Below are 13,094 nucleotides of genomic sequence, written 5' to 3' on the forward strand. Positions count from 1 at the left end.
TTACCAATCAGTAGTCACTTGTTGATTCCGTGTGTCAAGAAGAACAGATCAGTGAAAGCCAATCTGTTGAAATGCCTAACTCAGAAGTCCTACTATGATAAGACCAGCTAGCCACACCAGCAATCCATTATGAAAGGGAGAAGTGGTAAGGATGCAAACATCCAAAGGTTATGATCAGATTGTTTTGGTTCAGAGCCAAGATCGTGCACTATAAAATCAGAAGGAGGAATCTTTAGGCAGAACTGGAAACATTTGAGACCAGTGTCTGAGTCTATACAACAGCAGATAGCCTGTGAGAAAGCCTCTTTATCTCAGAGTGGGTTATCCAGTGTTCCATTTCAAGAGGAAGTTCCAGAGGACATTCCTGTTCCTCTGACAAATCCAGATGTTCTTGATATGAGTTGTGTACTGCAGATTGTCTCTGTTGCTGATTTTAGTCCCAACTGTTATGTTAACAGATATGGTCGAATCTCTAAACCTTACAATAGATATGAGGCAACTTGGACATGGACATTGTATTTTGTCTCTGATGTACATGGTAGTGCATGCCTATCTCTGCTATTGTTTTGCACAAAGGGCAAGCTTTTTAAGAGCAAGGATGGAGATCAATGAGTGTGTGTATACCTTTAAGAAGCTATCCAAGGGCTTGCACAAGTGTACAAACACTGAGCATGTGCAAGTCAGACAGTTGGCTGTTGAGATGTGTGTATACCTTTAAGAAGCTATCCAAGGGTTTGCACAAGTGTGCAAACACTGAGCACGTGCATGTCAGACTGTTGGCTGTTGAGATGTGAACATGTAAGTAAGCTCTGTTTGTTAACTAATTTGTTCGTATTTATAGATGCTGCTATTCATCCTGTTGTGTTTCTGTAGATTAAAGCATGTAAACAAAACCCCAAGCCTTCTCATTATTTGTAACCGAGACAAACGAGCTACAGTCTCCATGTCCAGGGCTTCATCAACCAAAAGATTATATACCCTGCTGATCTCAGGGGTACCTGATAATTGCTTCCAATGGAATATATCCCTAAATCTAGCCAGAATTTAGGAAAAGAAAAATATCTGAGTTTCTGAACCTGTTTATCCTCAGAGGAGAGTGACTGCTCAGATTCTGACAATTTTGAAAGCTCAGATTTTGGATACCCTCCAAAATCAGGATCCTTGAGTGGTTAAACAGAGGTGGAAGTACTGCTGTTACTCTTAACCCTGGTTTGCATCCCCCATAATCAAGAGCCTGAATAATGGATCTAGCCGTAGCCATAATTTCAGATGAAAACACAGTTGTAGATTGTTTTCCTGCAACATGGCGGGTTTTCTATCTTTTTTGCATGCACTGCATCCTAGAAAGGTATCAATGCTGTCAACAGATTCTGTACCCCTGACTTTCCCTGCACCTGAACCAGGAGATGATGCAGCCCTAGAGAACGTGTCTGACCCTTGCGTCATGCACATCTGTGGTACTTCCACGACACCAGGAGACCTGGAGGCAAAAGAAGGCAAGTGTGGTACTTCCACCACACCAGGAGACCTGGAGGCAAAAGAAGGCAAGTGATCAGATAGTCTACCCAAGGCTACTACAGAGTCACAAGCCATTGGCTGAGGCATATTTCGTGATTTACTCATACATTTTTTAGGTGCACAAGGGGTTAGATGGTGGAGTGGGGCACAGTATCACAGTACCTCAAGTCAGGGGACAAGAAACTAGCCAGAGCAATACCAAATAATGGCTGCATGGTCAGCCAATAAAAAGTGACCAAATCCCACTATTCTCCCTCCAAATACCAATCTGAAGTCTGTTCCTGCAGTGTTCTGAATACTGCACTGAATAACACAAGTCAAAGCACAAAATACATGTACAAAAGTTCCCCAGTTTTGAAAAGTCACTTTCAGCCCTAAATGATTAGAAACAGCAAAAAACAGTTTTAGACAAAAAATAAAGCAAAAACTTTGGAAAAAATCTAGTCAGAAATGTTTAATATACAAGATGATGCAAAACAATGCGACTTACACAAAGAAGTCATTTAAAATATTGTAATCTTGCCCAATCACCTCCAATAATGACAACACCAAAAAACTACATTACCAAAAATGCTTTCTTTCAAAACTTCAAAATGAAGGTTTTAGTCAATAGAAACACCGGGCACAATTAACTTGCAGATCTGGAAGCACAAAGTAATGAGAGGAACTGTACAAAAATGACCTTAGTACAGAATCTACATGCACATAATGGCCATAAAACCCAACTGAGCGGTGAAAATAACCCAGAAACCAGCAATCAGATTGTAATACAGTATAAGGTTTAAATAAAACCAAACAAACTTTAAATAAAATAAAATAACACCAGAATAGAAACATTCAAACAAACAGAATGTTCTGAAGAAGCTCATTGCTAATAAAGTGAGTAAAAACGCTTAACTGAAAATTCACTGTCCTGGTGTTGGATTTTACTGTTTCCATTCTAGTGTTATTTTATTTTATTTACAGTATAAGCTTTGTACTTTGCAGACAAACTGAAAAGCTAAGCATATAAAAAAAAATTAATTGGGGGAAAAATGGTCACAGCAGCAGAATACACTAGTCAAGCATTGACAGAAAAAGGAGAGGGAGGAAATAAAACCCAAAAGGGTTTCTTATCTGAGCTTAGCAGCTGAAGCGATCCAAAGTAAGAAGCAGTCTTCCCAGAGATCCTTCTCTTACTATGGCAGTGGAAAACTGAAAGGGTTCTGCCTGTGGGGCTGTAAGGCAATCTCTGTGTTGCCAGGTGAGTGGTCCATCACAATCACAGACAAGCAATGGGAGGGACTCTGAGCTTTAGTAGACTACCAGAGAAGGGCAACAGGGCACTACACCCTGAATGCCAGTAAGGCAGTGTTAGTTAGACATTAAAATAAAAATGTCCATAGAGGAGAAAAAGCAATAATAAAACTACTAAATAAAAAGAATGGAAAATGTGGTACATCCAGGAATGGGACATAAAAGGAGAAGCATGTGGTAGACCAGAAAGACGGAAGAGAAATCTGAAAGGTGCATAGAATATGAGACAGCTACTTGACTCAGTTAGCTTTGGGGTGGTAAAGAATGTGGGGTCTACAAGAGAAGAGAGAAGATTCATGATTAAATATGAAGAGGTGGTGATGGGCTGGCAGCTCAGGTTAGAATGAATAGAGTGCCACTAGGAAGGAAGCACAATGAAGCTAGAAGACAGCATGAGGTTTGAAGAGATGAGGGACAAAGGTAAAAAGATCAGGATGATATGGAAAAATGTTGGAAGAGGTCTACTGGCAACTGGAGTTGGAGTAGAATGAGAGAAGAAAGTGGGAGGTGCAATTACAAATGGCTAGAGAATGAGAAGGAAGCCAGGCTAGAAATAGCAGATGTGAAGAGAAATGGCAAAAAAAAAAAAAAGTAAATAAAGTCAGAGGTATCCATACAGCAGCTGGTACTTCAAAGAGAGAAGGTAAATGGACAGAGGGGGAGAACTCGGATGAGAGGGGCAAAGTGCCGAAGTGACAGAACAGTGGAAGGATTTTCCTGCAATGGCATAGAAGTGATGGAATTAGATGCTGAGCATACAAGGAGATAACCAGAGCAGAAACATAAACCAGTAGTGGCAAGAGGGTGGAGCATAGAGGTGCCTGGATATAGGTTCAGGAATGGCAGAGGAAGGGAAGGATGATGTTTGAGAGGGAATCTATGTGAGGTCAGGGAAGAGACCGCATACTAGCCTGAAAATGGGACAGGGGAACAGGCTGGGTTAGAAGCTAAATGAAGTGTTTGGCAGTTAAGGAAGTGGAGGGAACGTTGGTAGATTGATACAGTATATCATGTCACAGATCCTTCAGGAGAGGAGAATAAACAAATAAATAGATAATAAATACATGGAATTGGAGGAATAATACTCATGGGAGATCTGAGTCCAACAGGAGTATTTATTTTATTTGTATTTGTTTTCCAGGGTAGAGCACTCATCTCCACAGACCTTTTACAGACTCATCCCAGGAGTGGTGTCTGTCTGAGTGACAGTTGCACAGAGTCACACAGCTGAGCAAATTAGGCTAGACTTTAAGATTTCAAGTTCTAGGGAACAGAGTGAGCAGGAGTTGATAGAGGTCTTGGAATACAAAAGGTTAAGCCAGCTAGTTCTACATATACCAGAAAGCAGACTTCTAGACATCATCTTAACCAGTACAGAGACTGATGTATATCTAGGTTGTGGCCATCTTAGCCAACAGTGATCATGTCATTATGTGACTTGAAGTAGAGAAAGGGTGAAATTAGCAAAACAAAAGATGATGTCAGATTTTCTATGAGTGAGAAAAGAAATAATAAAATGACAAGATGATGGTGAGGGATTTTTGCAAGAGGGGAATATGGTATCATAGGAGAGGATCGTTGATATGTTATGAGACTTGTAACAGATTGCTGGAGTTAAGCCATGGGAGTGGACTGGAGATAGAATACTCAGGTCTATGGACAAGAATTTCAGAAAGAGGCAAATAAAAAAAAGAAGTCCAATGTGACAATATAGCAATCTGAAGCTCGTAATAAAGTCGAAATTTATCTACTTCTGGAAGTGGAAAGAAGAGGGTGGGGAGGGAGAGACAAAGTGCAAGGAGAGGCTAGCAGTAGAGCAACAAATAACCAGAAATCATCAGCCAATACCAAACCCAGCCAAGACAATAGTAGATTCTGAAACTTTATACACGGTCTTCTGTACTACAAAGACAAAAGTACTCTGTATATTTTCAAAATCTGCTATAGTGCTGTGCCTTGGTATTGGCTTGTGATTTCTGGTAATTAGTCCTTTACACTAGCTTGTTGACTATTCAGTTCTATTTTGGTTAGCAGAAGAGCAACAAAGACAGTAAGGGCAGAGACAGCATGCATTGAAAGAGACTTAGCAGAATGAATCAGGAATGAAAACAAGGGTTAGTTAAGGTATATATCAGAATGAAGAAAGGGTAGGACAGGCTAAGCAACAATTAAATAACATTTGCAACAGAGCTACAGAATGCCAACTTTGTTATAGCCTTCACAAAAGTTAAGTGGAGGCTACCATGTCGGGATATATTAAGAACAGAATTGAGAGAGCAATACATACCGTGACCATTTCTACCAATATGGAACATGAAGCCCAGTGACATGATGAGCTACCTCCCAATGTTGTCCGAAATCTTGCAAGTGATCAAGTAGACCACTTGATGGAAATCCTTTAGCAGATCACTGTCAAGTACAGAAATGCTTGACGACTGGAAGACAGTACATGAGATATCCTTGTACAAGAGAGTAAGCAAGAAATGAGGGGAAACTACAAACATATTCATTTTAAACATCTTTTTTTGAATGATAGGCAACCTTACATTTATAGAAAAGTAATCAAACCATATTAACAAGTTCACATTTACAACCATTATACATCACATATATTGTTTTCAATATATAATCAAAGCAAAATTACATAAGTTGTTCAGTCCCTGCCTTTTCTTAAACCTCATTCCTCTTCCAAAACATTTTTCTGCATATATTGTTCCCACAATTTCCATTTTTTTTCTTTTTAATTTACTCCTACCTTTTTTCTAAAGATCCCACTTCCTAATATTTTGTCTCTGTTGCCTCATTCACTACTTCACTACTTCAGTTATAGTTGGTTTAGACTTCGATTTCCATATTCTAGTAATTGCTTGTTTGGCAGTCAACAGAACTAACTTTAAGAAAGACTTGCTATGTCTAGGCAATTCAGATCTTGTATCCCAGCTCAAAAAATCATTTCCTTAGTTACTGTCATTTGCTTGCCCAGTTTTCATGTCAGAGTTGGTGTATAAAAGTATTTATGCAAACACTTCTAGTTTTTTTTTTTTTTGCACATTTGAGCACTATATTTATTTCCTCTCATTGCATCTTTGTGAATTGCTAACCTCTCCTCCCAATCTTTTCTGACCACCTCTGATTGATTCCTATAGTTATACAGCAATATTTTATATGCCCTTATAATTATCCCCTTTTTAGCAGCAGCTTCTGTTTTAGATTTAATTAAAAACTCAACCAGTGGTGGTCTTTCATTTAGGATTCCCCTATCCCTTTCTCTTTGCCTGTTCTCTGATATCAATCCATGATAGGGATGCAATCACTAGCCTGCATTTTAAATGTCCTCTTGGCCTCTTTGATTTGTATCACCTTAACCTCTTTAATTATTTGTTCCCAATACCTTGATTGCTTTGGCAGCACCTTCCTCTAGTAAATTCCAGCGCCCTCTTGCCTATTCTCTTACCCCTAATTGCAGTTATCCCTATCAGCAGAATTTCCTTTCTCCATTTTTTGTTGGCTTAGTTCTTCGTATACTTTCTGCTACTTTATGAATATAATGCTGTTTCTGACCGTTATTCTCCTTAAGGATCTGGGGCCAAAATTCCACGTTTTCCTTATTATAATGCTGTTTCTGACCGTTATTCTCCTTAAGGATCTGGGACCAATATTCCACGTTTTCCTTATATTGTAAATTACCCCGTTTCATCATCGTCCCTTTCCACTTTTAAATGTAGCTTCCTGCTTGTGTTATGTATAAAAGTCTTCAAATCAGGTTACTTCAAAGCTCCTTGTTCTATTTGGATGATCCGCTTATCCAACTTGACTCTTCCCCTCTTCTCCTCCCAAATAAAATCCTTCGACTATTTATCAGTAGACAGCAGCTTCCATTTTCTCAATTTTTGTATTATCTTTTGCTTAGTCTCTGTCTACATATTCCAAACGTATTAACTTAACAGCAGTGGAAAGAAAAGTCGTAAAATGAAACCTGAGAGGAAAGATAACATTCCTAGAAGCCAGCAATTACAGAGCAGTACCCAATGTGAGAGTATGGACAGAAAAAGCTGTCAATCAAACCTTATCTAGTTTTATGATTTTGCTACAGGTTAACTTGCCAGTGGGGTATCAGTAGATGTGATCTACCAGGACTTCAGCAATTCCTTTGACTTGATCCCACACAGGAGGTTGATAGAAAATTTATGGTTTTCATAGCGTTTACAAGGCAGAGACAGTCCAAGGACTACAATCACCCACATAGGGCAGTTCCTGCCTCTAGTAGGGCATAACAAGTCAGATCTGAGATAAATTTAAGGATGCCCATTGAAATGACAAGGTTTGACTTAAAGCAAAGGGTATAACTCTCATTTACGCATATACAAAAAGTGCACCAAATGCATGTTCCAATTAAAAAAATGAAGTAAAACAAATACACAACTCTCCATCTCATTCAAAACTCAATTTAATAAAATAAATAAAGATATAGATATGTAAGCACTTTCGTTCTTATAAAAATATATAAAGAACTTCTTCCTCACATATTCTTACCATGTTATGTCAGTAATTTTAAATACATTCCCTGTCAATCATGTGTGCTCTATCCACTCATAAATGTTCTTAATAAATTAGTTGGAGAGTGCTTCATGTTTAACCATAAAGCTTATCACCTAACAAGAGGGGTTGCAATCTGGAACCTGATGGTGCCCATGTATGGCAATATTTTTTTATGGCATGGGAAGAGCAGAATATTTTTCATTCACAATTTTGTAAGCAATATAGAGCTTATTTACATTTTATTGAGACTCTGGGTTGGAAGAGTTGTAATTTACCAAGTATTTGAATGAAGCATCGGAATATTTGAAATTTGAAATGAATATTGGGGCTGCACAAATCAATTATTTAGATATGTCTATTTATAAGAATGGGGGTTATGTGTGAAGTTTTGTAGGAAAGAAATCAGAGGAAACAAATACTTGGAATATGCCATCATGCATCCAGACTACACATAGAGGTATTATAAAAATCCAATTTATTGGGGCTTCCTGACTTACTATAGAAGACGGTGTTTTCTTAGAGAAATGTCAGGAAATTGTTTTATTCTTTTTTCAAGAAAAGGGATACCTTAAAAAATCTTATTCAAGATACTTTGGTTTTAGTGATCAGAGGCAGAGATGGAGTGTGAATGTGTGGGCCTAATGCCAAGTTTGGGATAAACAACATTGAAAAAAGAACATTACAATTGACACTTTGAAGGTGTCCGTCACCTTTACTAGGGACTGTCAGAAAACAGAGCATTGTTAGCAGGCACTGGAGAATATTAAGGGGCAAGGAGAATTACGTGCCGTGATAAAATCAGTCAGACAGTGGTGCAACACTTAGCGTTGTCATCTCACAGCAAGAGGTTCTCCGGTTTGATTTTTGGCTGCATGCCTTCTGTGCAGAATCTGCATGTCCTCCCTGACATTGCATGGGTTTCTCTGGGTGCTCCAATTTCCTCCCATATTCCAAAGACATGCAGTAGATAGATTGGACACTCTAAACTGGCCGTAGGTGCAAGTGAGTGGTACAAATGAACTACCATGGTAGGGCTAGCCACCAGGCAGTGTAAACCTTGGCTCAAGATGGTTGTCACTGTTAAAGTGACACCCTGACCCTATGTGCAAAATGGGATACGGGGTTGAGGACGGATGAATAAAATCAATCAGAATTTGTTGACAGGAGGGCAAGTAACATTAAAATATTTTGGAAGGGAAGAGAGATGAATCAATTAAAAAAAAAAGAAAGAAAAAATACCAATAAAAGCTTTGGAATGTATTCTTGCTTTGGATATAGGCAGTGCAAGTTTGTTTCTAACAATTCATAAGTTAACTTATACATAAATATGACAGTGGGAAGCAAGGGCAGATTTATGTGTGACAGTAAGAATGTCATTTACCATGCACAGTGTTTGGCTTGTGAATCCTTCTGCACTGGGAGGCTAAGCTGAAAGGCAATATTACAGAACATGTGAGAATGATAAAGGCAAAAATGAACACTACTAGTGAAACACAGCAGAAATTTGTTACAAAAGATTTATTTTTTTTGTGTTACAGCAGGTTATTATAGATGAGAGATGGCAATTTAGAGGCCCTTTTAGATAGGCATGAATGTCTTTGGCAGTTTAGATTTAATGTGTTTAGAGCACCAGGGCCTAATAATAATTCAATTTAGCTTTTTTTTTTTTTTTTTTTAATTGAAATCTTTAAACATCTATTGGTGGATAGAATACCATTGATTGACAATGAACATATTCAAACTACTGACCTAAGATGGTAAGAATGTCTGATGAAGATATTTATATGCTTTTACAATAATGAAAGTGCATACATTTTTATATTTTTATTAAATTGAATATTGAACAGGCTGGATAGTTGTTTGTTTTACCTCATTCGAATGTACTAGAAGATGGTGGAAGCAGTGAGTAATAAATCTGTCACTCCAGATAGTTTTATTTATCAATGGAGACTTTCATCTTTATTTCATGTGTTTGTGAAGCCATTTGCTTTGTGGAGCTGTAGGATATCAAGGAGAAAATGGTCTGCAACAGAATCTAATGTTAAACATAAATCACCTCTGAGGAGTCTATGCAAAAAAAAAAATCATAGTTTAAATTGCTTTGAGACGGTTTTAGTAACCGAAAATCTTTAGTCCAGTGATCTTTTTAGTTATGAACCTCTGGAGTCTTTCTAGCTTCATGATGTATTTGGATCACTACATACTAAAAGGGACATCATATTCTACATTTGGTCTGATCAGGGCTGAGTCTAGAGGAGTAACAACTCATTTTGACTTGGTTGATGTACCTTTACTTATTAACTGGATTGGATAGAAGGATTTTCTGATTGCTGTTGCTATGTACTACATGTTTGGGGAAGAAACAAGACTGAAGGCTTAAACTGTCTCATAGCTGATTAATAAGGCATAGGTGCTTGTGGTGAGATGGCAATGCCAGGAGTAAAGAAAATGGCTGGTGGAGTACCGCGAGGATGATTCCTGGGTTAGTAGTTTGCAGAGATATGTAAGAACATGAACCAGTTTATTTACTGATAACACAAATAAAATTGCAGCAGAAGAGGATGAGAAAAGAATTTAATGAAAGATTTGAAGAAGCTGATCCAGTGGGCAGAAAGGTGGCAACTAAGGTTTGGAGCAGGCAAAAACAAAGTCCTGTATTTGGGCTATAACAGCTCTGGTTTGTGAAGCATCAGCAGTAGAAAGATGTGGTAACACATCAGGAAAAGTATCTGGGGGTGTTGATCAAACTTGACATGGACTACTAGGAGCAGATAGAAAGGACATTGGCAAGAGCAAACGGAATGCTGGTCTGCATTTTCAGGGCTGAACTGCAAACAAAAATAGGCTATGCTTTCACCATACAGGTCCCTGGTCAGACCATACTCTGAGTATTGTGTGCATTTCTGGAGGTCAATTAAGGAAAGAGACATCAGACTTCTAGAAGGAATCCAAGTAAAAAAAAAATCAGAAAGGTTCACAGAAAGGAGAAGGAAAAGATGCAATCAAAGATGAAAAGAGCTAAAAGTCGTCTTATCGGAGACTGGAAGAGACGGAGAAGACATATTTGTGCACAAGAACTGTCAAGGAGATGTGATTTGAATCAAAAGAACAGAGTGAGTTCTCAGCTTGTGTAACGGACTATTAAATGGATTGTGGAGAGAGAATTCACAGAGGCATTCAAGAAGGCACAGGACAGCTGGAAAAATAATGGAGAAGATAGGAATGGAGATAATATAGTGTTAGCTGCACAAGGTAAACTAGATAGGCTTATGATCTCCTCCTTTACTGTCAGGCAGTGCACTTTCATACTTAAAAATGCTTAAAAACTGTTACTTGTAAAGGTAAATATGTAGAATGAAGAAAAAATAACAAACCGTTGGACTTATATTTCTATTTCATTTCCAGCACCCCAGCCTAAAAGGAATTCCTCTCAGAAGAGATGTTGTGGTATAGTCACCTTGCTTGTTGTCTGCCTGTGTGTTGCTGTGGGTATCTGGCTCATAGGTAAGTAGTGATGATTTTGTTTACATTTGTACAAGTACAGCTGCAGAAATGTTTTGTATCTAAACAATTGACTCTCTCTCTTCATTGGCTCTTGTACACAATGTATGTCTAGCAGTATACACTGTCTGAATCTAAACTGAGTACAATGGCGACACCCATGGATGAATAATTATTGGCTATAAAACAGCGTAACATAGTATAATTCATTAGAGGCTGTATAATATATGCAGCTCATCATATAACAAAACATTTGCTGGCTCAGTCAACAAAGCCATTGATGTATGGGCACTTAAAATGCAAGACAAGTCTTAAAATAAGCCTGAGCTAACCTTGGGTAGTGAATCAGTGTACTTTAGACACTATGAATTTGACAAGAAAATAGATATATATATATTTTTTGTTTCAATAATTTTTTGAGCTTACCAGCATATATTTATGATAGTATACGTGTAAGTATGTATGTATGCAAGACAATAGGTGTTGCATGGACATGCATTGTCTGCAGAAAAAGAGCAATGAAACTCTAATGACTGATATTATTGACTGACTCTAATCTTCACTGATGGACCAGAAAAAAACTAAGTTAATGAAGGAGAGAGTATAAATATGAAGCAAAATCAAAGATGCTCTGCAAAAGTAGAGACATATAAGAGTCAGACTACTCTAATTCATGCACAAAATTATCAGAAAAATGGGTTTTGTATTGGCATGCATTTTCTGAACAACAATTACTATAAAACTTTAATGACTGACATTATTGACTGGCTGTAATCCTTAGTAATTTACAAGATAATGAAGAAGTTAACAAGTGTCTGGAATTTTTTGAAGAGGATTAAGGCTCTAAGCTGTAAATTAACTGCTTCCTGAAGTCAAAAGTACAGGGTTTGAATCCTTCCACCATTTGTCTTCTAAGTGACTCTGAGCCAGTAACATAACCAGACAGTGCTCTGGGGTTGCTCTTTAAAAGAAACAATGTGTCCATTGGGCTTACCTGGTTAAAAACACACAACATTTGCTCACCCAGTATTTTTGCTTTTGTCCAGAATTTTTGAGCAGAGAAGGTATTTTGGTCTGTTCCTTGTAAAATATGTGGCTTTCTGCCAAGTTATTGTAGACTGCAATCACTAAATAATGATAGATATTTGAGTTTCAGACTTTGTATCCTTAAGAAAATGCTTGCTAATGCAAAGCCTGTTGTTCCAACAACTTTCTAGGTATATAAAGGAAATTATTTAAAATATGTTCTTGATTTTGGGTCTTTGTCTCTTATTCTTGAGCCAAAAGGGGCAGAGGGGAGTTGCATTGGGTTACACTGTATGGTTCTGTCAACAACAAGCTACACTAGATTTCTGGGCCATTATATATGAATTTATTAATTTGCTTGATCTTTAGCAGAAAAGTGTACAGTCCTACAAGTGCATGTAGTTGATGGATTTGTGTATGTGTTCGTGTGTCTGTCCATGCTTGTGCGCAGAGAGTAAATTTTCAACTGTCTCTCATTTTTTCCTCCTATTTGTGGTATGTTCCTCATAAAAGTTGTGACTTACTGGTAAAGCATTATGGACTGGAGTCACTAAATGGCAGATGTCAGTTTCAGAATTCATATCCTTCAGGAAATGCTTGCTAACACAAAATCTATTGTAATAGCAACTTTCTAAGTATACAAGACCAATATTTAAAATTTATTCCTGATTTTGTATCCTTTTCTCTGATTTTTGAGTTAAAAGGTTGGGAGGGGGGTGAAGGATGCAATGGAGTACACTGTATGGTTGTCATAGCAGCAAGCTGAAATGCACTTCTAGGTCATTATTTATTTATTTATTTATTTATTCATCTGATCACAAGCAGACATCAGAGGTGTCCATACCTCTCAACCTCTTAGTGCAAGAAATCTGGACAAAGCATGTCAAAAATTGGAAGACAAATGCTCAAAAATAAGGACAGATCTTAAATATTGCTCTTATAAACTTCTAGAGTAATAAGGTTTGTGCTAAGATACATTTTCTGAAGAATTTGAAGTCTGAAACTCAAATGTATGTCATTATTTAGTGACTTTGGTCTTAAGATTGTCAGTGATTTGCCAGGAAACCACACATTTTATGAGGAATAGACCAAAAATATGAGGCAAAAATGTGGGCATTCTATGAAAATCTGGACAGCTGAAAGGTAGTTATACACAGTCATACAAGGGGTTGTAACTGATGGACATTTGTGTGTGTGTGTGTGTGTGTGTGTGT

General features: G+C 37.7%; 1 protein-coding gene across 2 annotated transcripts in view; it reads left to right on the forward strand.

Moving 5' to 3' along the window:
• LOC122809435 (transmembrane protease serine 13-like) overlaps positions 1-13,094 on the forward strand; it is a 548,009-nt gene that overhangs the window by 215,788 nt on the left and 319,127 nt on the right. Inside the window, exon 3 of one of the 2 annotated variants that reach the window (XM_044080945.1) lies at positions 10,759-10,857. The exons of the other annotated variant lie outside the window; for it this stretch is intronic. Within the exon in view, the coding sequence (XP_043936880.1) occupies positions 10,759-10,857 (99 nt within the window). The remainder of the gene's footprint in view (positions 1-10,758; positions 10,858-13,094) is intronic. 2 annotated transcript variants of the gene reach the window in all.

Source organism: Protopterus annectens, chromosome 8.part0 (genome assembly GCF_019279795.1).
Source record: "Protopterus annectens isolate FY-2018-M chromosome 8.part0, PAN1.0, whole genome shotgun sequence".
Classification (NCBI taxonomy): Eukaryota; Metazoa; Chordata; order Ceratodontiformes; family Protopteridae; genus Protopterus; species Protopterus annectens.